Source organism: Talpa occidentalis, unplaced genomic scaffold (genome assembly GCF_014898055.3).
Source record: "Talpa occidentalis isolate TD23 unplaced genomic scaffold, MPIMG_talOcc4v2.1, whole genome shotgun sequence".
In the NCBI taxonomy this organism is placed as follows: Eukaryota; Metazoa; Chordata; class Mammalia; order Eulipotyphla; family Talpidae; genus Talpa; species Talpa occidentalis.
Genome location: NW_026555331.1, coordinates 100,152,991 through 100,176,175, shown reverse-complemented (window position 1 = coordinate 100,176,175; position 23,185 = coordinate 100,152,991). Strand labels below are relative to the sequence as shown.

Below are 23,185 nucleotides of genomic sequence, written 5' to 3'. Positions count from 1 at the left end.
CGTGGGGAATAAAGAGGTTAGGCGGTAGGGGAGGCTAGAATTCAGTTGTGAAAGGCCATAAGTCCCCCTGAGGAGCCACAAAAGAAGGGAAGTGGCATAGTCAAACATGGTTTTTGTAAGATCTCTCCAGCATTGACTTGGAGGGAAAATTGAGTGGGAGGAGAAAAGTGTCAGAGAGAACCCTTAGAAAGCTTCCATAGTAAGTCAGATGAAGGAGGTAAGCCTGAATCAGGGCTATAATTATGGGAAATGAGGTCGTAGATGTACCGCCAAAATAAGTGGCTTATTTGGCTAAAGTGTTGGCATTACCTACAATGATGTGTGCACCTTCTTTACAATTAGCTGTGATTTTAGGGATACCCTCCTCACCCAGATCATCTGAGCTGGTGTCACTTGAATACTTTTGGTCATTTATTCATTCAGTATGCCTTTGGTAGAACTGATGTAGGACATTCAGAATAACATTGGAGGCTCCTACCTGGAAGGAATATAGTCTCATTGTGGGGGGTGGGGGGGGAACAAACAAACAAACATTGACGCAAATAACTGAGATACAAGGAGATTGTGATGATATTACTAAGAGAGATGCATGGGGGTTAGAAGAACTTACACTTGGGGGAAACAGGATTCTCTTCTATAGCAGAGGTAGTTTGACATAGACCTTAAAGTAGGTTTTGGTTGGGTTTAAACAATTCATATTAAAGAAAAGCATTCTTAGAGGGAAGAATAGCATTAGAAAATAAATGTAGAAATGCAAAACATTTTCAGAAAACCACAACCATTCCATGTCATCAGAGTACCAAGAATAGGGGTTGAGAAGGAGACGGTGACAAGGAGGAAAGAGAAGGAAGATTTAGTGAGACATCTTTAAAAGATAGTTTCAGATTGGGACCAAATTGTAGGAGTATTTGAGGGCTGAGAATTTACTTCATTCTAGAAATGATGAGGAACCACTGGCTATTTGACTTTGTTCGTCTTCATAAAAAAGAAGTCAAAATGCTATATTTGCGAAATGAATCTATCAAATATATGTGAAAGCCTGCTCAGCAATACTTTCCCTTGGGACCCTGTCTGTATCCCTCCCATTCTCCACCCCATTTTCTTCAGTTCCTTTGTTAAGTCTGGGGACCCACCCTACTTCCTTCCCCTTTTCTAATTCACTCATGAAGTATGGGTGGGAAGGGGATTTTACTTGTTCTGAAACTGAATTTTGGCATGGTCTGCTGCCAAGGTAGGGTCCCTATCACTCAACCCCAACCGGAATTTCCTTTCCCTGTTTCCTGCAGCCTCATCCTGGAATTCTGCCTACGTCAAAGGGCTCGTTGTCCAAGGATCACTGGGGGAGAAGTGGTTTGGAGTATTCTGACTGCTGTCATTCATATTTCACATCTGTGCCTTTTCCAAACTTCATTTTGTCTATGACTTTGGATTCTTTTTTTTTAATAACTAAATAGAAAGTAAAAGTCCTCTTTTTACTTTATATGAAACACTAAAGGAAAACATGGTTTTGTCATTCTATCTTCAAACTTGCCTTATACATATAAGCAAGTAAAGTTAAGAGCAATCTTGGCATTATTTGAAGTTTACCAGTAATTTAGTTTAACCAAGAAACTACTTAAAGACAAATAAAAATTTTTTTAAGATTTATTTTATTTATGCATATAAGAGCTGGGGTGTAGGCCAGAGGTGTGAGGGCTAAGAGGATTCGCCAGAGACAGAATGGGGAGCAGAACAGGCAAATTGAAATACACTGCTGAGGGGAGCAGCAGGTGAGACAGGAGAGGTCTGCTGCACCATGTGGGTTAGCTCCCTGGCCGGGGATCGAACTGGTGCTGCAATAGCTGCTGATAGCCTGATAGTGGTGAGGTTTGAACCCCTGTGCCACCAGGGTGGCCCAAGATAAACAGAATTTTATAACATTATTGCTTAGTATTAAAAACCAGAATTCCTGTGTAGTTGGCAACTCATACTATATTAAGTTGCTCACTTGTAAATTGAAAAACCATGACGTAAAAGCCACGTTATTTTTCTTAGTGACAAATTCTGCCTGTGTTGATTTTGCGTGAAGGTACTTTTCATAGGGAATAGGCTTCCTTGAGTTAGTTGTTGGAATTAGTTTTTCAATCTGGATTAATGTGACCACAGAGTAACACAAAAGTGATCAAAGATCATTCTTGCCTCCAAGAAGTTTATAGTTTAGCTAGGTAAAAGATTTACACAAAGAAAACAAGTAACCATTCAAGATAGTTTTTTGATGATATTTAATTTCAAGACTTTCAGAAAGAAGGAAATACCCTTAGTACACATATTTTGCAGCTATAGCAATCCATGGTTTTCTTTATTCAAAAGCATTGTTTACAAGTTTGGTTTACTTCATGCACTTTTTAAATTCTGGTTTGTTGGGGTTCATTTTTTTTCCTCCAGAAAAATGGCAACTAGGCCACCAGTGCAAGTCAGTGATGTGTGTGTGCTGTCTGGTGGAGCCATCTGCTCATTAGTTGTATTTTTAGATTCTCACATGAAGCCCATTGCAAGTTCCGACATTTTTAAAAAGTAGTTTCAGCAATTTTTAAAGAGAGGAGTTTGTCATTGTATTTTTTGTTCATTTTTCTGAAAATATTCACATTTATTTTAAAAGACTCATTTAAGAAAACTGATATTAGTTCAGTTAGATGTATCAGACTTATATTCTTAAAGGATCTTGTATTCCCTACAGTACAGAATCTGCTCCCTCAGTTTATTAAGTTCTTTTCTTGTAAAATTAAAGCAGCCATATCATCTCTAATGTGTTCGATAAATCATTAAAGGCGGTATTGAATAATTGTTTATCTTTAGCTTTTACCCCTCTCTGTGATAAATTTCACTTAATAGCCTTATATTCTTTTCTACTCCACTCCTCATCAAGGCCTGATGCAGATAATTGTTAATATAACAGTACTATTACCTTATAGATTGTTGTCTGATCAGGTAATACTAGAAATCTTTGGTGGTTTGGTTTCCTTTGAGTTTATAATGGGAGCTTTAAGACAAAAATATAGGGAAAAGATACACAGACAGGTGGATGGTACTGCATGATAACTGGTTACTACTTGAAGAAATGAAAACCTGAAGCAATATCAAGAGACAACAGTGCCCTCAAGGAGCTAATGCTTTACAAGAAATTCAGAGGGGCCTTCCCTGGTGGCGCAGTGGTTGAGCTCTGGGTTGCGAGGCTGCCCGTAGCCTCTGCAGTGCCGGTTCGTTCCCTGGCCACGGGCAAGGGTCCCACAAAAAAAAAAAAAAAAAAGAAAGAAAGAAATTCAGAGGCTGAATTCAGCTACCTGTACAGTAAGTTTCGTGCAGGGTGCTGTGGAATCTTCTCAACTGGTCTAGGAAGACATGCACATGTCCTTGAGGAAAAGATAGACTATGAAGGGACATGAAAGTTGTGAAGAGAAGTGAGGAATGACAGGCGTTCCAGGGAGAAGAGAGAACGTGATGGTGCTAATGGGCCTGATGCAGAGAGAGGATACTCTGCTCTATAAGTAGAACCAAGTGGCTAGGGCATAGGTTGGGGGCACTAGGGGGGATCAGGGCTAGATTAGAGAGACCCAAGGGCCAGAGGAGGAGGGCCGTACAGCCATAGCTAAAACTTGCATGTTAGCAGCAACATACAAGTTGAGTAGTGGTGAAGATATAAGCAAGGGAACAGTGATTAGATTAAAATGTTAGAGATTCCTCTGCTGCAGTGTAGATGGTTTTGCAGAAACTGGGTCACACTCACTCGCTTCAAAACTTCTGACTCTTCCTCACAATTCCTGTCCACTGGTTTTTTGTGGAGCCCTCAGTAGCATAAAGAGTAAGACTTTCGAGGAGCTCAAGTCCCTGGGAGCTAAAGCTCCTGAGGCGGGAATGTCCAATTATAGGTCAATTCTAATTTATTAGCTTTGTCGTAAAATATACTACCTCATTTTTCTTTGAAAAGTTCATTTTGAGTCAATCCTGTTTTTGTATAAATGTTTTGAACTTGCATGTCTTTATTAATAAACACCATGCATGCCAATATGTTAACTTTAAATATACTCACTCTGCTATATTATAGTTGTCTTACATCGATTCAACAAAAGTTTAGTGATTTCTGAGTTGATGAAGATGAAGGAATTTATGAAAGATTGCCATGTAGGATGCAAAGAACCTTTTTTCCTTTTGCAATGGGAAGTGGGTGGAAAGGAAAAACTCCATCTGGCATACTGCAGCCCTAAATGTTGTTTTAAGATAGCAAAAATAGAATATTGCTGAAAATATCATAATAGAACATAACAGACTGTGGGCAAGTGTACAGTACATATTTTTCTAATAAATTGTATTCAATACCCTTATTTTACCTAAAACATGAGCATGTTCTTATTTGTCATTGCATTGAAATGTCTTTTCTTTTAATTACCCATCCCATTACTGAAGCAGAAAAAGACTTGTTTTGGTTTGTAGAAGTCAGTGCTGTAGCACTTAGATTACCTGAAATAGGTTTTGCATTGTGGGGGCTTTTTCTTTTCCAATATTTCCCTCCCATATTAAAAAAAGTGGAGAAATAAGACATGGTATGTATGTTCATTTATTGTACATTTGTACATAATTAAGTGAACAAGGCTCAAACACTTGTAAATGGCCTCTTTGTTCAAGTTCCAGGAATGGCTGGGCATGATTGAGCTGAGCTGAGTCAGAATAAAGGATTAGGGGCTCCTCAAGATCCAAGAAGCACAAGAGAAAGAATAATAGTGATCATAAGACAATTCAGGTGGCAGGAAGTAGCTTGAGGGTAGGAACTTACAGGGAGGCTCAGGAAAACTAAGTGAGTCATAGGAGCTTATCTTGGTGACCTCAAAAGGTGAGGGTGGGTGAATTATGTCAAGATAAAATGTTGGCCCTTTTCTATCAAAGAGGGGAAATATAGATGATTCCTTAAACCTCCCATAATCTTGCTTTGGTTAGGATTTATAGAGGTAAAACAAACTGTACCCATCTCTTGTGAAAGAAGTCTAATGATCCCCAAATGGTGCAATGCATAATAAAATCCTAAACTGAATTTTATGGTTGATGGGTGCTATCACTTTTTCCCTGTTCAGTGAACTTATTATTACAAATTGGAGGACTATGATGATGATCTATCTTTTACAATCCATTTAAGTGTCCTGGCGTTTTCCTCTGGGAGTCATAAACATTGGAAAAAACTTTAAGCATCACGTGTCTTGATTGTTAGAATAAGAAAATAATTCATTCAAATATGGACACTGACTAAATAGGATTATAAAGAGTTTCTTCAAAAATGTGTAGTATATACTATATGATCCATTAATTCTTTGGAGTTTATTAATTGTAATTCAGTCTGTGCTTTTATCTCTGTGTTTCTAAAGTTATAGGGCCCTAAAGTAAAGCTTACCTGATTGAAATGACATTTGCCCCAAACAAACTGTTTCTCTCATACTCATTAGCAGTTAAGCCATCAGAAAATTAACACAGCATTTTCTGAAAGCAGGTACAAACAATTTTGTCAGTAGAAATTGAATGGGATTATTCAGTGCTTCTCATTAAACACCCATAGGGAAGCACATATCTGAAATTTATCTCAGTATTAAAAACAATACTCAGATATAGCGTAGAAAGCATGGAAACTGAGAGGGAAATTGAAGTGATGGAGATCATTCTATGCCTTTAGAAATTTGTGTAACTGGAATTTGAAAAGACATGACCAGAACCACAGGACATAACATAGCAGAGACAGGAGCACACACTGGTCCAAGTTGGTGCTGATTGTCACCTGTGGGCTTGAGATTAAGAGATAAACCAAGGAAATGGTGAGGGAGATTTTGGACTTGGATGAACTAACCCTTAAAATCCAAGATTATAAACCTCAGAGAGACAATTTTATTCTAATTGTCTTTTAAGGACTATACTTGAATGCCAGAAGTTTATGGGCAGAAGCCTTTCATGACTTGTTAAATTATTAAATTCCATTTCCATAGTAATTTAGCAATGGAATCTGAACTTTATCTCAGATTTAAGTAGATCCAGTTGGTTCTGTCCCAAGTTAGTAAATCTCAAATTCCTGCCCCTGGGTATTACTCATAATCTTGGCATTATGGAGGAGATCTGCACAGACCTGAGAAAAGTTCACCACACCCTGGAAAATCCTTACTAATAAAGATCAGAATGGCCCTAGGTACATTCAACATCTCTAGCTCCTTATTCCTGTGCCCCACCCTCTGTGGTTTTATGTTCCATATCTGGATACTCCAGAACCTTTGGGGAAGATTTTGAGTCTGCTTCAACTCAGAAAAGCTAGTTATGGTACCTTTTTCTTCTGAGTAATGGATGCTGGCAGGCTGTAGACATCTCAGTGTGGGAGGCACTAGAAAGAAGAGTTGGGTAGCCTGTGGAACATACAGAGTTAATCGCATGTGGGTTCCTCAGTTGAGTATGCTGACCCACCAATTTTGAGGAATTTGATCACTGAGGTTTTCAGACAGAAGCCAGCATCCCTCATCACTCAGACACTTAGTATCTCTATCAGAGCAACCTATCTCAGTTTCCCATGCTTGAGCTCACAAAGATGACCAAAAAAAAAAAAAATCATACTGGGTGAAGATGGGAGACAGTCAAATAACTAGTTTACTGTTACTCGTCCTTCCATCTCAACACATAAAGTTGTCTTTATCGAAGGTCTAAATTTTAATGTCAATAGAACATTCTTTCATATATAGAACAATTTTTTCTTAAAGATCTGGCTAAGATTAATGTATTATTTTTTTAAAAAAGCGATTTATTTATTTATGCATACAAGAGCTAGGGTACAGGCCAGAAATGCGGGGGTGAGAGGATTTACCAGAGACACAGTGGGGTACAGAGCAGGCAGATTGACTGAAATATACTGCGGAGGGGATCAGCAGGCAAGTCAGGAGAGGTCTGCTGCACCATGTGGGTTGCTCCTTGGCTGGCTGGGAATTGAGCTCGTGCTGCAGAAGCTGTGGATTGCTTCATAGTGCGGTGCTTAACCCCTTGCACTACCAGGGAGGCCCCAGATTAATGTATTCTTGACTTCTTTCACTGGGAAAAGCATTTGTTGAACACTGCAGCCCAGGTATCACACCAAATAGAACAAAGACAAAAGGATGCAAGATCTGATTTGAGCCTCAATTACCATTTATGAGTGAGAAGGATGAGAGGACAGGACAGTAGAAAGAAGGGTAATAAACAGACAATAAAAGAGAGCCCAGAAGAGCTTCTTGAGGAGAGCATGGGTGCATTTTGAATGAGGTTTTTGTTTCCTGGTAGTTTCCTCATATTCCTGTGAGGCATTCCAAAATTACACATCATCTTTTTTTTATTTCCTGTGTTATTTGCAGGTAAGGACACTAATGATAAATGGCAAAAATCACAAATCTAAAGAAAGGTACAATTTGTTCATGTTTACCTCTTTTCCCCACCCATTTTCTGGCTATGGAATGTTTTTCAAAAATATTATTTTATTTTAGATAGTTCTTCATTTGTTACGTTTTACTGACTTAATTTGTTTTTGAAAACAGGCTTCATTCTCGAGTTTTATAGGTATTTAGCAATCAAGAACAAGGTATTAGGCAACCAGTTGAAATTTAACAGCACATTTCTGTTGAAGGTTTTTGTTTTTTTAAATTATTCTACTAACTGTAAAAGTAGATAATCCAGAAATAGTAGAAAGCTACAAGGAATAAAAGAAAAAGTCAATGATAAGTAATCATGACTTGCTCTTACCTTCCTCAGTATGTACATATAAGATATCCCTCATGTTTTCATAACATAACTACCCATCTATTTTTTAAAAGATTTATTTATTCATGTATAGAAGACTTGGGGTACAGGCTAGAGGTGTGGAGGGATTCACGAACGACAGGTGAGAGGATTCATGAACAACAGAGTGGGGATCAGAACTGGCAGACTGACTGAAATACACTGCTGGGTTGGGATGGACTTATGCAGCAGTGGCTGGTGATAGCTTGATAGTGCTGAGATGTAACTCCCTCCACCACCAGGGAGGCCCTTTTTAAAAATTTTTTTAAATTGTCTTTAAAGTTAGAAAGTCCTTCCTTATTCTGTGGCCAGATATTCAATTTTAAATTCTTCTGTTTCTTCTCAACTTTAAACTTCTTCTGTTTCTTCTCAACTTTAAACTGTACTTTAAACTCAGGTCTTTCATAAAGCTGAGATTAATTTTCATCATATAACAGTAACATATCTTGATTAGCTTATTGCATAATAACTTTTCTTCAGTTTAATTTATTGTTGGTAAAATTCAACTTACTCTGGAGAAACTGAAATTCTGCTAACAAACTTCCTTCAGGTTAAACACGTTGAATACAAATTTAGTGTCACATTACTTCTCTGAACTTGTTTTCTCATCTATAATGTTAGATTAGCAATCTAAGATTTCTTTCAGTTCTAAAACTTCTAAAGTTGAAAAAATTCAGCAATGTCTATTCTTTTGAATATTGAACACCTTTTGAAAAAATGTCTACATTTTATAGTGGAAACCAACTGATTAGGAATAATCTTTAAGTAACTTTAAAAAGAAATCTGATTGAATGTGCCCATCAATGCCAAGATTCATTCTGTTCTTTTATGTTCTAAAAATATGCCTGTAGATAGAACTGAAAAAAAATTTACTCTTCGTAAAATGGTGTTGATATGGGACAGATGGCTGATCTAGCACATCCAACTAGAAGTATTCCTGCTATCAGGATTATAAAGTCAGTCATATTTCAAGTCAAGTCATTAAATATTTGGAATTGTTTTTCTGAGTTCGGAATGTCCTGAGGAGGGCTGAGATATGGAACTCCCAAATAATGACAAACTAAAAAAACACTAATTATTACTGACTTGAACTCTTAGAAAAAACAAGAAAGTGGCCTCATTATTTATACTGCCTAAGTTCATTAACTAATCACTACCCACAAGCTAAGCTAGATCCAAACCACTTCAAACAGAAATTTACTTCTCCTCCATGCTAATCTTGCTCATAAAGAATTTACTCTGAGGAAAATCCCAGTTTTTTATTTGACTATTTGCCCCCAATTTTTAACACAAGATTTTCAATCAATATTTGTGGACCTATATCCAATAGAGAAGGCACTTGTGGGTGATTTGAAATGTTTCCCAAGTTCAGGTACTCAAATCAAATCTTTACACAGCCAAAGTTAAACCAGCTCCAGAATTCCAGTTCATTCAGATTTAGATTTAAAATTTTTATTTTTTAATTTTTTTTTAAGATTTATTTATCTATGCATGCAAGAGCTGGGGTACGGCCCGGGATGCAGGGGTTGAGAGGATTCACCAGAGACAGAGTGGGGAACAGAACAGGCAGACAGACTGAAATAAACACTGCCGAGGGGAGCGCGGGCGAGGCAGGAGAGGTCTGCTGCGCCCTGTGGGTTGCTCCCTGGCCTGCCCGGAATTGAACTCGTGCTGCAGAGGCTTCGGACTGCTTCATAGTGCGGTGCTTAATCCCTTGCACCATGAGGGAGGCCCAACATTTAAAATTTTTAATTAAAGGTTTTGTACTATGGGGAATTAACCTGGAAATGACAAGCAGGAAAGACAGAGAGGTTCACCACCAATAGTCATTTTGCAAAAATAGTCATTCATGGCCAAGCACTTGATAGTGCTGAGATTTAACCCCCTGCACCACCAGGGAAGCCCTTTTTTAAAGGGAGAATTCATACTAGGAAAAGAGTAGACACAAACTTGCAAACTTCACTGAGTCACAGTTTATGGAGCAAGGATCTTACCTGGGCAGATTTGTATAGGAGGATTTCAATCCTCTTTGGCACCCCAAGTGTACATTAGTTTTCAAAAAAAGAAAACATATTAAGTATATATTATCATCTAAGAATTTCTGTTTTTCAGTCCATTCTTTTCTTCCATTCAAGCTTATCTCCCACCCCCCAAAAAGAGTAACTTACTGTGCTGCCAAATTTTTGTATTATTTTAACCTTCTCTCTTTTCTTGCCTCATAACTGTGTGTGTGTTTGCCTCACAAATAGTTTTAGCAATATTTCACTGCATTTTAAATTCTCATAATACCAACTTTGTATGACTGTGCAGTGAACCAAGTGACAGTTTTACCTTTCTCCCAGTCTCCTTCCAAACCGTGAATGAGGTTTCTGAAATGTTTACTGCACAAACCAAAGGCGTGCCTTTCTAAAAAACACCGGGGAATGTACAAAACATGAAGAAACAAGAGTGTTTACTTAAGATGCTTTGTATCTGCTTTGCTCCCATGCCATGTGATCTAGCAGTTGCTAGGTAACTAGGAAATTTTCATTCCATAACTTGCATAAGTATGAGGCTTCCCTTTTTATTAATGCTTTGTCATCTCTGAAGTTACACATGCATGCGCATACACACACACACGCACATCCTGATGCAGGCATGCGGGGAACTGCACGTGTACATGCACACACAAGATTTGGAAGCAGTCATAAAGTTCATTCACTTGGAACCTTCCCATTTCTTAAGAGTATTACTTTATTTTTTCTTTTCATTTAAAAATAATTTCCATTTTACTGAGGCATGATTGAATAAAAATCATATATCTGTATGTGTTGTTTTGTACATATATATTGTAAAATGATTACCACAAATTATTTATTTAACATATTCATACTTCATCTAGCCACCATGTGTATGTGTGTGTGTGTGTGTGTGTGTGTGTGGTATGTGTGCGTGTGTGTGTGTGTGTAGAACCTTTTAGATCTACTCTCAACAAATTTCAAGTATACAGTCTTTTTTCTTTTTTTTTTTTTTTTTTTTTTAAAGATTTATTTATTGATTGATTGATACATACATACATACAAGCACTGGGTACAGTCAGAAGCATGGAGGGTGAGAGAATTCACCAGAGCCAGAGCGGGGAGCAGAGCAGGCAGAAGGACGAAGTACACTGCTGAGGGCAGCAGCGGCAGCAGGAGAGGTCTGCGCGCCATGTGGGACCTCTCAGGTGGCCGGGGAGCAGCCGGGGATCGAACGGTGCTCTAGAGGCTGCGGGCAGCTTCGCAACCCAGCGCTCAACCGCTGCGCCACCGGGAGGCCCCAGTCTTTTTTTTTAATTGAAGTAGCATTGGTTTGTAACATGTAAGCTTCAGGTTGGCAACAATAGAATTTGGTGTCTGTGCACACTTCAAGTGATTATTGCCAAGAGTCTAGTTCCTACTTACTACTGTACAATTACCCCTTTCACTGATTTCACCACCAGTCCACCCCCATACTAGTTAAATTTGAAAAAATACTTCTGTTGGATCTATTTAGAGTTAGAAGCTAGTATGTTTTCAAATAATTCCATCTTATAAATTGGGTTTTCTTAATCAGAAGGAGGTTCCAAACACAACTGAATGTCCTGTAAGAAGAAGTTGAGAGGAGAAATCAAAGCCATAGGAAACAGGCTAGCTGTCCAGTGCTGCTCTAAAGATCCATATTATCCTTTCATTATTCAGATTTTAAAGGTTTCTATAAAACTGCTGTGAATTGTTCAAACTCTAGATGACCAGTGTATGTGCAACTAGAATGTAGAAACTTTGTCATGATGTAACCTGGATTTTGGCCTGTGGGTTGTTTGGGAAAAGTGACAATATTGTTATTTTTCCTTTATTTTTTTAAAGATTTATTTTATTTATTTATACAAGAACCAGGGTACAGGCCAGATGCGCGGGAGGGTGAGAGGATTCACCAGAGACAGAGCAGGGAACAGAACAGGCAGACTGACTGAAATACACTGCTGAGGGGAGCAGCAGGCGAAACAGGAGCGGTCTGCTGCTCCATGTGGGACCCTCGCAGGCGGCCGGGATTGAACTGGTGCTGCCGAGGCTGAGGACAGCTTCACAGCGCGGCGTTCAACTGCCTGCGCCACCAGGGGAGCCCCCTATTTTTCCTTTAGAATAACTTCTCCTCCTGCCCCCCAACACACACACTAAACAATTTGAGAAATTTTTCAAAATCGAGAATGCTTAGAAACTTCTAACATTTGTATTTGTCACTTCTGTGAAAAATATAGGGTCAAAATTTCAGCTTTTTTTTCTTCTTTGCTTCTTTTAAATGTTGAGTAAAATGTAAATTATATTTGATGGCATCAAGATATACCAATGATGAGAGGTGGAAATAAGAGCTCTTCCCAGCACTAAGTCATCTCAGTTTCGTCAACTCCACTGTGACAGAATCTGTCTCAAATATATCATCATACAGACTATATGTATCCCATATTGATGGACTCACGTGATCAAAGTATTTTCAGATCTTTTCTCCAGTGGCCCCAGTAGTTGATAATTTTTCCCCCCTTCCTTCTTGCATGTGTTAAGAAGTGCTGAAGGATCTAATGTAGAATTTGCAGGCACCCTCATTTCTTCTGAATCACCTTTGAATAGGCTCCTCCTGTTAGGGTTGTGTGCACAAGACCATGCCCTCGGTTGCCCTCTGACCTGGGCTTCTTGATTCTCCAGAAAGGAAGGGGTAATTCTTGGTGATTTCCCAGCACAGCTGACCTTTGGCATGTTCCCTGGGGCCTGCTAACAAAGGCAGAGTGTATGTAACTCATGAGAATGAAATCACTAGCAGGGCTGTAACACAGGGCCTACACAGGCAGTGTTCTCTGCCTCACCTCTGTGACCATGGCTAACATCATGCCTTGTTTGTTGCTGCTGGTATTTTATCCTGTTTCTACTTTAGCCTCATTAACTACTCTCTTACCACCCCGTCCCCAAACCTAAGGGTTCACAAGGCATTAAGTAACTCTTGATTCTTTATTTCTAAAAAGAGAGAGAACAGAGCAGAACCTCTTTTGGGTTTGGCCTCTACAGGATTATATGTCTTCTTGGTGAGTAAGACTTAGGGTTGGGGGTGTTGAAGTGAGTACAGATAGGAACAACTTTGCATTCCCATGAAAATTATCCATGTCATCAATCCCAGTTCCCCAGAAAGACTTCCAGCATTCTTTCCGCCAGGTTCAGTGAGCTCTGTAATTAACTCTCGGGATGGCCTCTGACTCTCAATGGTGCATACAGCACCACAGGGAACGATTTTCAATGCGACTGAAAAAAAAAATGATGAGCCATTACTTGTGTGTTTCCTTAAATATAGATATTTACACACGCATATATATGAGCAAAATTGTAGAAAGGCTCTGGTACAAATTCAATTTTGTAACTCTTTGTTGTTAATATACTCCAGTATCATAGAGTTGCTGTAATTTCTGTTTTCGTGCATCCCTTTTTTGAGGGCTTTCTCTGTATTTAGCACTCATAATTGGGTCCATAATGTAGATATTATCTGATTTTACAGGCAAGGACACTGATGCTCAAAGAAATTGAACAACTTGGTAAAGATCACCCAGCTAGTAAGTGACAAGTCTAGGATTTGAACCTAGGCAGGTCTGTCTTCACTTTGGTGAATATCAGTATAATTTGATTCAGTTCATAAGTTATTTAAAGAGCTGCCATCATCTGTATTTAATTTTTGTACTGATTAAGAAGTGGCTATTATTCATGAAATTGAGGAATGGGCCACACCCCTGGTGGAAGGGAGCTTTGGCAAGGTGTAGAGATTATTAAAATAATTTAGATATATCTGGTTACTGGTGATTGCAGGGTGTTGGGTTGGACAATGCTAAGCCATTTGCATATACTATTTTAGTGGCTAAAGGTCTTAGGGGTATATACAGCCTCATATTTCAGATGACACTTTGGAATTTGGGGAATATATTTTCCCCCTAGAACACTGCTATTAAATGATTGCCAGGATTTCACTCTAGATAAGGCAGGTGCTGTCAGGCCTCCTCTGCAGCTGTGGTCCCAGCCTTTCACTGAGGACAGGGCTGACACTGGATAAGAAGTGGCTAAAAGATCCCAGAGTTGGAATCAAGCGTTGTTTCTGCTGTAGATGAGGGCTCCCCATTAATCAAACTCTGTACCTACATCTGACTTTGGGGCCTTGGTTTCCAGACACTGCTTATCTAGATCTTGACCTTGACCTTTTTGTTCTGCAGGCTTCTAGCTTGAATTTCTCTTCTTTGCCCTTGCCTGCTCTCTGGACTGAGTCATCCTGTGGCTGAACCTCTGCTCCTTGTGTTTACCAACCTCTCTATCCTTGTTCTTTGGCCATTTGATGAATAGTACCTGCCCTCACCCATCATTCACCAGGACATTCATTCATTCGACAGGCACTTCTCTGATGGGAGAGCAAAGCAGATCAAGGGTCTGTTCTCATATACCTAATATCAGAGGGGAAACATTGTAGGTGTTAAATAGGAAAAGTGTTAAAACTGTGACACCTGCTGGAATTAAATTAATGTATCTAAGGAAATGCTAACATAACCTATTCTAAAGCTCTTAGAGTTTTTGAGTTGTTTACCTGATAGCAGGATGATGAACAGCATGACCCATATGGGAGCATCTAATTAATGATAAGTTGACACAAGTGCTCCAGAAACTGAAAGGTCAAAAGTGCTAGGCTGTCTCTTGGCATCCTCTTCTCCATTCTGGCCCTGCTCTGTGCTGGCCAGGGTGTCCTGACCCCTCTGGACTGCACTGTCAGGAATGTCTTCTCTCCAGGCTTGAGATAGGACTTAGTCCGCGCATCACAGGAGACCAAAATACAAAAGACGGTCGTGCTTCCTAGGGCAATTCTGGCAGTGACTGCACCCTCTGTGACTGCGGTTCCTCTACGGAGCCTCCCATTCACATCTCCAGCTCCCAGTGGCATCCAGTACTCATTCTTCCCTCCTCTTTCCATTCTAAGTCCAGGGGTGGATAACATCTCATGGTTCTCTCACTGGTTTTTGGTTAATTTCCTCAAACCTGCCCACACTTCTGTAAATGTCCCTTATATATTTTTAGAACCCTAGCTGAGTGTCCCTCTCTTTTCTCCCAGTTTCCAGAATGATCCCTCAAATTAATACAGCATTTGAACTATCCTTGTGAGTAAAAGTCACTTATTTTATATTTTAAGATATTACAGCCTCTGCTCTGTTGTACAATAGATTTATTAACTGAAGTTGACATCAGGATCAAATTCTTAGGTTTGTCCTAATATTAGGATTCTTAGACAACTGGTTTTACATAATAATAGTTACTAGACGCAATCAGGTTTAATAAATTCTGTTCTTACTCTAGTAGCCAAAAAGCTTTCTCTTCAGGCATGTTTACTGCTTTTCTGTGGGAGTTTGGTGAACTTCCATAACAACTTATTTTTGTTTTCACATCTGTAAAATTCAGATTTTGTAAATTTGGGGTTGTTGAACTGTAGGCTTTAATTTGAGTTATTAATCTTAATATTTGTGGGATTTTAAAAAAGGAACTAATTATCATTATTTACCTACTCTCTGCCAGAGTAACCTCTACAAAGATGAGTTTGTCAGGCTAGCACCTTGTGGTCTGGTAAATCTAAACCACCACTCACCTTGACACACAACTGCTTACTTAATCTTTCTCTCAGTGTATTTGCCTAATCAGACCTGTCTTGCCAGCAATAGTCCTTTGACCTGTTTACTTTTTTTTCCATGAGGAAAAAAAAATCATGAGATAAATTGTCAGCGATTTCTGTGAAGGTTGTTCTCAGACAAAATTGTTTTTTTGGCCAGAGGAGATTTTTTTTCCAGATAAGTTCTCCAAGTCTACTGTACCCACATTTGCAGTACAAGAACAGACGCGGGCACTGGTGGTCTGATTAGCGAGACTGTGTGTGAATTTCCACAGTACCCGATGAAATTAGATACCTAGCTGCTAAATCATGTGCATTTTTCCCACTTAGGGCAACCATACTCTGTGTTTCTGTGACAAAACTAAAATCAGGATATGTATTTTGCAAAATGTTAGTGTAAGCAAAGATGCCCAGGTCATCCTGGCCAGCCCCCACTCTCATGGCAGAGCCATCTTCACTTGTCCTGTGATGGTGCTGATAGGCTCTGCCCCAGCTTGAGAGAGAGCGCCTCTGCCTCTGTTAACATTTCCTTAAGCTAAACCACAGTTGATCTCCTCAGTCTGGCCCCCTTTTGTGGAAGGCCACCTTTCTAAAACATCTAGCCCCTTTCCCACACGGCAGGGCAGGTCGGGGAATGAATACCTGAGTACCGTTGCATTCTCCTGCTCTGTTGTCTCAGATGGTCCAGCACTTGAACTGTCCCTCACAGGGCATATTTCTCAGTTTTCCTTGTACCTTCCTCCCCACACTGTGTGCTCTGCTTAGCAAACCCTGTGCCCACAGCCACATCATAGCCCAGGTGTTTTGGTGGTGTTTATTTTTCTGAGGCAAAATTCACATAGCATAAGATGATCCATTTTGACATGCACCATTCAGTACCTGCCCAATTTTTGAGCTCATCAGGCCCAATGTACTTTATGCGCTGGAAGCCCTACTTGACCGGCCTTAATCTGCATGTCTCCGTGTTCCCAAGTGGTGTGGGCACGGATGCCTACGGTCTCTGTTGTGTGGGCATTTCAGCGCTGCTCATTTTCCCCTTGCTTGCTCTGACTTCTGCTCTGACCTGAGTTGATTCAGCTGGGTCTCAATACCACGTTCAGCCATCCAGAGCATTATCCCATTCATGAGGGCCCTATCCTCATGGCCTGATGTCCTCACATCATTCCGAATACCTGGGATTATGCTTTAACATGCGTTTTTCAAGGGGAGAACAGAAAGATTTAGTCCATAGCACATGCCTTCCTACTGGTTAGCATCTTCAGTTACTGTGTACACAAACTCAAGGAAAACAGTATTGCAACTTGTGCCACTTGTGTGACATCTTGAATGCCATGGCATCAAGTTAGGTGATTCTTTGCATTCTCCATCTGAAAGGTGCTCTGGTGCTACTTGCTTCAGACAGACTATGGAGCAATGGGTCACTTGAGAATGTCCCTGGTCATTATTTAGCTCACAGTTGGACCTGTTCATGACCATACCTTTTTTCCATGTGTCCTGGACTAAGGGACGGTACCAATTAGTGTTGCCCTTCCTAGTGTCTACAGAAGTTTAGTCTTATAGAATTCTGAAGGTGGAATAAATAATTGTAATACTTGAATTCAAAATACTGTTGCATCCACTGATGAACATTACAGTAGAAAAGTGAAAACCCTGGAACACAGAGGAAGCAGTTGATGAGAGGTCACTGTGATAGGTTTGGGTATCTCATCTGGATAGAAGGTGTTACTGGAAGACATATCGTAGAAGCCCCTTGGATGAGGTGATAAATATGAGTCACATCATATGGAATGGTTTGCACCTTTTGGGACTCATAGGCTTCAGTGAAACTTAGCACTTTTGACTTTGAATAGGAAAACGTGCCAATACATAAAAATCTTGTATACTTCTAGAGGGTTTTCTAAGTGCCTAAAGCCCATCCTTGAACCCCCAGCTAAGCACTCTTAGAAGAGCTTATGTTCATAGAGCAGCGGGGATATAGTGTCATGGAGAATACCAGCGCATGCTTTATGTGAGTACTTAGGAGAGAAATATTTTTCATTACCCCGATAATGGAAAATCAAGCAAGTAGTTGTGACAATTCCAGCAGGCCTGAGAATTCCCTTCGTAATCACTTTGTCTTGCTCTTGCTGGTGATGTAGGAAAATACAGTCAGAAACTTGGTTCAGGACAGTACAAGACCTGCTAAACTGTAAGCATCAATTCTTGACTGTTTTTTTAAAAATATTATGTGTTTATTATGCTGCAGATATTTTCATCTTAACAGTAAATATGACTTTCATGTGAATAGTTAAAAGGAAATAGTTTGACTTAAAAGTACAAAAACTAATCATGAAAGTAAATGTAAAGTCAAAGGCACTCATCCTATTATGCATTCAGAATTCATAAGCAGGATAGCAGAAGAGTCAGAAAAAGAAGAAGAAACAGAGCCACTTGCCCAAAGACTGGAACAAAGATAAGGAGCAGAGCAAACTTGGGAACCCTCCTTTGTTTTCATATGCCTGAAGGGCTCTGTTCAATGGCCCTGCAATTCTGTGATCAAACAGCATTCCCTCTTCATCACTCATCCTCCCCCACTTTCAACTGAGGACGCCTATTATTTTTGCACTTCCTTTCCTCCCCCATCTCCACACTCATCCCAAAATGCATCCCGTTGGCAAAGCTGTGAAGATCTATCTGGCCCATTGTTGGAGTTTTTTATTCTTCCCACTGTCCCTTCAAGAGTTAGGAAAGAACTAGTTTCTGCAAATCTGGAGCTAAAATGTGTGTTAGGGAGAGGGCGGGATTCTCAGTGAGCAAGTCGAAACCATGGCCGAGCACCCTGGGCAAAGGCGTGAAAGAACATGGTACCATCTAGCAACACACCATGTCTCCACTTCCTTTGCTGTATCTTCAGAAGCCCCCCCTCTTTTGAGTCTGTGCCAGCTGCACAGGCCATCTTTCTCCCACCCTAGTATGCTCCCCCACTTTCCTCAGTCACTTCATTGTCTGTCTCCTGCCCTCATCTTCTGAGCCCATTTCCCTGTGGTCTCTTTCAAAACATTCCTTCCTGTTAAGACTTTATCACCCTCATAAGGAAATGCCTTTTACCCTGACCCCCATTATCTACCAGCTTCGCACCACCTCATAGCAATGCAAGGCAACACCTTCACCCCGGTCTGCATCCTCTAGCACAGTTGAGCTGCTTGGGGACTTGTCCTCAGCTCCTCCATCTTTTATCAACTCTTTTCCTGGCTCTCTCCATCCCCATCCAGACAGACACCATATGGGTGACAAGATGTTTTCATGGTGTGCTGATGACTGCCACCCACAACACGCCCCTCACCTCCTGTTGTCTCCTTTGCTGGTCCTTTCTCCCAGCACTGGGCCGGCCCGCCATTCACTATACCCCTGTAAGGTTCCTGAGCACCTTGGTGGAAAAGCAGAAAACCATGACCGTGCATTTTCTACCCCCAGAAGTCCACAAAGCTGCCTGGGAGTCCTTTTTATCCCATAACTTCTTCATCCTCTGTTGTGTCCCCCAAAGCCATTTTTCCAATAATATTCTCTTTTGACTTCCAAGTTCAACCCTCTCCTTCCAGAGCTGGCCTCAACTCCCTCTCTCTAAGAAGACAGAAGCCGTGTTATGTGATCTACCTCAGCTTCCCTTCTGGACCTTTGTCCAGAGGCCTAGTTTTTTATTTCTCACTGCCTGCTAATCATACACAGCATATGTTATCAGCCATCAACTGTATGAAACTAGATGCATCAGCCTCACCAGAACCGGTTCCTCCATCCATTTTTGTCCCCCTTAATAGGACTTTACCCTTCTCTCAGTCACTCACAGTTGTCTTTGACTATGAAACTCCATGGTCTACCTTTACATTGTCCCTTACTTTCGGCTTCCTCTCAGGGTGCTCGCCAAGTTATACCTAGGCTGTTATGGAGCCTACGAACTTGACATTTAAAGAGTGAGTACCTGCCATTCCTGTCTTCACTTGCTACTTCTTGTACAGCAGACCACCTTAGCCAAAGGAGGCCCTCACTATTTGTTAAATGAATGACTGTAAATGAAGCATTTTTAATGCTTTACTTCCATTTCATAAACTGTCATCAAACATATTTTTCATCATTAATTCTCTAAAAGCTCTTATTCTTATTCAAGCAAGCATCAGAATAAAGTTTTATGCCCAGAACCTCAATCATGCTACTTCTGCTCTTTGTCAGGAAGAGCATTAGGTGAGGGCGCCTGGGCTGGGAGTCTTTAATTTATCCTTCCTTCTTGAGAGTCAGATAGAATCCATAGGGTTATTACATTTTCATGGCAATTTTAGATAACTTATATTTCCCTTTATACATTGATTTTTCTGCTTTTCTCTTCTGTATTTTTAACAGGTTTTCAAAATGAAAACTATCACGATGACATAAGATGCTATTGATAGTACATCAATATGATTCAGCTGTTCTTCTGCCCAACAGAGTGTGGCTGCTCTGTGCACAGCCTGTAATACATATTAGTTACACAGACATTAGGGAAGCCCTTCCCATCCATATGTATGTGCGTGGCCCATGGAAGTTAATAATGCCATATATCACATGTACGAAGAATATAAAATGTACTTCAGAATGACAGCGGGCTCATATAAAATGAGAACTGGCTTATGGTGAGAGGAAACCCAGGAAAAGATTTTTGTTCTTTCAAATCCACTGTTTACTGACTTATTTGTTGCTGTCTGACTCAGTATCCCAGACTAACGTTCTGCCCTTTTTATGGTGATGGGGGAGGATTTCAATATATGCCCCTGTCTCCAGTCACCTTATTCACGGCAGCCACATGGATAACAAAAGAACCCCTTTGGAGGCATGAAAGACAGCAATTACACATTGGTATTCATGTTACAGGAGTCACACTGCCATCCTCGGGGAGTTTAACAATGAATATCCAACATTAATTGCCACAGTAACTGCGTGTCCGACCTTGCTGAAATGTAATACATCAGTTTTACATAAAATTATTTGCCACTAAAAGATTAAAAAAGAATGATCATAAAATTATGTTGCTGTTTAGAATGACAGTTTTTGTTTGTTTGTTTGTTTGTTTTTGAGAAGATCCTGGAAGACTCCAGTGACTAGATAAACCATATTTTCTTAGGAATCAGGGCCTAGAGTTAAAATCATAATTTTAGCACTGATTTATTTGGCAATTAGGATAAGATTAGTGCCTTCCTATTCTTAAGAAAGGAGAATAAAATACATGGACAGCACTGGCGTATCTATGGAACTGATGACTAAGGCACAATAAGCCTTGCACTTTTTATCCATTGGGGAAAAATCTTCTTTTATGTTTGTACTGAATTATAGGTAGGATTTTCTGCCAGTAGCAACAACATGTTAGGAGCCCTAGTAAATGTTTCCCTTTAAAAACAAAAAAGGCAGTATCATTTTTAAGGTGAAATGTGCTTGCTTTCAACTTCTCTTCAGTCTTTTGCTGAAGCCTCAAAAATACAAAAACTAGATTTTCCTGTGTGCATTTTGCCTTTTTCCTGGACCACCTTACACTTACTGGGTGCCCCACATTGGAAGGATTTCACACTGTGAACTCTCGAAGTGTTCATCCTGCTGAGCTCCACGCTGCAGGGTCAGCATGGAGCCTGACCACGTCAGCGGCCACACTTGCTCTGGGCTGTGGAAGCTGTGTGTGCAGAAATGAATGATTGTTCTGCTTTCTGTCCTTTATATAAGGGGCTGAAGTGAAGAAAGTCAGTGCACTCACCCATGACGCCCGAATATCTGCCTAGATGAGATTCTAACTAGAGATCCATTTTTGCTTGTATTCTGGCAAAACAAGTACATGATAAATTTGAAGGTCATCTCAAGTCTGACAAAAAATGAACTGAGTGATAGAATAGGTAGTTTTTTAATCAACTTTTAAAGTGAGACTACGAAGTAAGTGAGTATGATACATACTTCTTCTATGTGGACTGTTCATTTGGTGTTTATAAGTTTTATATGATTCTTCAATTTTAATACAGAGAGTTTTTAATAATCAGCATTTGCCCCATAAAGAAAATAGTACACATGCAAGGAGCATGCTGTATTTCTTGTGTGAAGTTTTGAATGCCTTAAATTCAGATTGTTCAGGGAGTTTTAAAAGAAAATGTTCAAAATCACATCCCCACTTTATTTTTTTTCCCTATTTACTTTAAAACTCTCTAATGCTCTTGAGTCCATTGAACTTGAGCCTGGATGCTGTATAATTGGAAGAAGATTCTCGGCCACACTCCTAATTCATTCTGAAATCTTTAAAGAAATTGTGGGGGAAATTAACTTGAAAACAATGCAGTTTTGTTTAGCTTCTTTTTCTTTTTTAATTTTCTCTCTCTTTTTTTTTCCCCTTCTCCCATCCATCACTCTACCCACAATTAAAGCAGGATGATGAAGTGTTAACCACCGTTCAGGTTAAAGAGCAAGACCAGAATGTCCTGGTGCTGAAGAAAGTGCAGTGCTGTGGTCCAACCCCCCCAGCTGGGAGCTCGGAGAGTGATTGGAGGTGAGAGTTTCCACTAAGGCACGCGCTCCTGTTTCCTTTCCCTGCTGCCTTCCCTTCTCTCGCTCCGTCTCACTAGCTCCCTCTGCCTCCTCTTCCCTCCCTCCCTCTCTTTTCTCTCCGCCTCTCGAGTGTTCTAGCTGACTGCAGAGCTCTTAGCAGCCAGATGGACTCAGTTCCCAGTGAAAGGACAGAGATGGCAAGATCTTTTAGTATTTAGGGGATGCCTTTGTTAGTAACCGCTCACAATGGGCAGCTCCCGGCTAAGGGTCTTTGACCCTCATTTAGAGAGGAAGGAATCTGCGGCACTCTCAGACCGAGAGCTGCCCGTGCCCACCTTCGATGTGCCTTATTTCAAATACATTGACGAGGAGGATGAGGACGATGAATGGAGCAGTCGCTCTCAGTCTTCAACCGAGGATGACTCTGTGGACTCTTTGCTCTCTGACAGATACGTCGTGGTGTCTGGGACCCCAGAGAAGATTTTGGAGCACCTTTTGAACGACTTGCACCTGGAAGAAGTCCAGGACAAAGAAACAGGTAAGGCAGGAGGGTGTCTCCTGCTTCCAGACTCCCGGCTGCCCTTGTCAGCCTCCTTAGGGGCAAGGCTCCGGGCAGCCCTGAAGCCTGGGTGGGCTGAGATAGCACATGCTTTGTGCACCTCCCCCTTTGCCTCTTGCTGTTTTGTTTAAATCCAGTAAATGGACACATGTAGATCCAAGCAGCTGTCTGGGAAGTAGCTCTACAAAGAAAATGATACAGAGGCAGATGTTATTGTTTATTAGGCAGTTTTTACCAAATCTCACCTAAAGGCAGTTGGCAAGAGCCCAACATACAGAAGTCTGTATTCAATGTTAAGAAATACAAGGGGGTGGGGTGAGTGAGCTTGTACCTGGCCTGCAAGAAGCCCTGAGCTAGGGGGAGTAGCCTTCCCACAGAAATGTCAACAATTGATGCAACTACTCAGCAACTGTAAGCTTAGTAGCAACTTCTGCCTTTTTCTAAGTGGTTTACAAACTGCCCAGTGCAAGCCTTACTGAGCAGAATATGATACTCCTGGTTTTTCAGACCAGAAATTATAATTTCACTGAAATCTTATTAATCAGGCTTCTTGTCCTTTTTAATCTGTGAATAAAATGCCTGCTTAGCTTTTTCACCCCCTTTTACTTTGGGAAATAAGACCTTTGCATT

General features: G+C 40.4%; 1 protein-coding gene across 3 annotated transcripts in view; it reads left to right on the top strand.

Moving 5' to 3' along the window:
• RAPGEF5 (Rap guanine nucleotide exchange factor 5) overlaps positions 1-23,185 on the top strand; it is a 238,926-nt gene that overhangs the window by 139,288 nt on the left and 76,453 nt on the right. For 2 of the 3 annotated variants that reach the window (XM_037508969.2, XM_054692418.1), the window contains exons 10-11: positions 21,876-21,997; positions 22,446-22,534. In XM_037508969.2, the coding sequence (XP_037364866.1) occupies positions 21,876-21,997; positions 22,446-22,534 (211 nt within the window). The remainder of the gene's footprint in view (positions 1-21,875; positions 21,998-22,445; positions 22,535-23,185) is intronic. The other variant, XM_037508977.2, reaches the window with a different exon arrangement.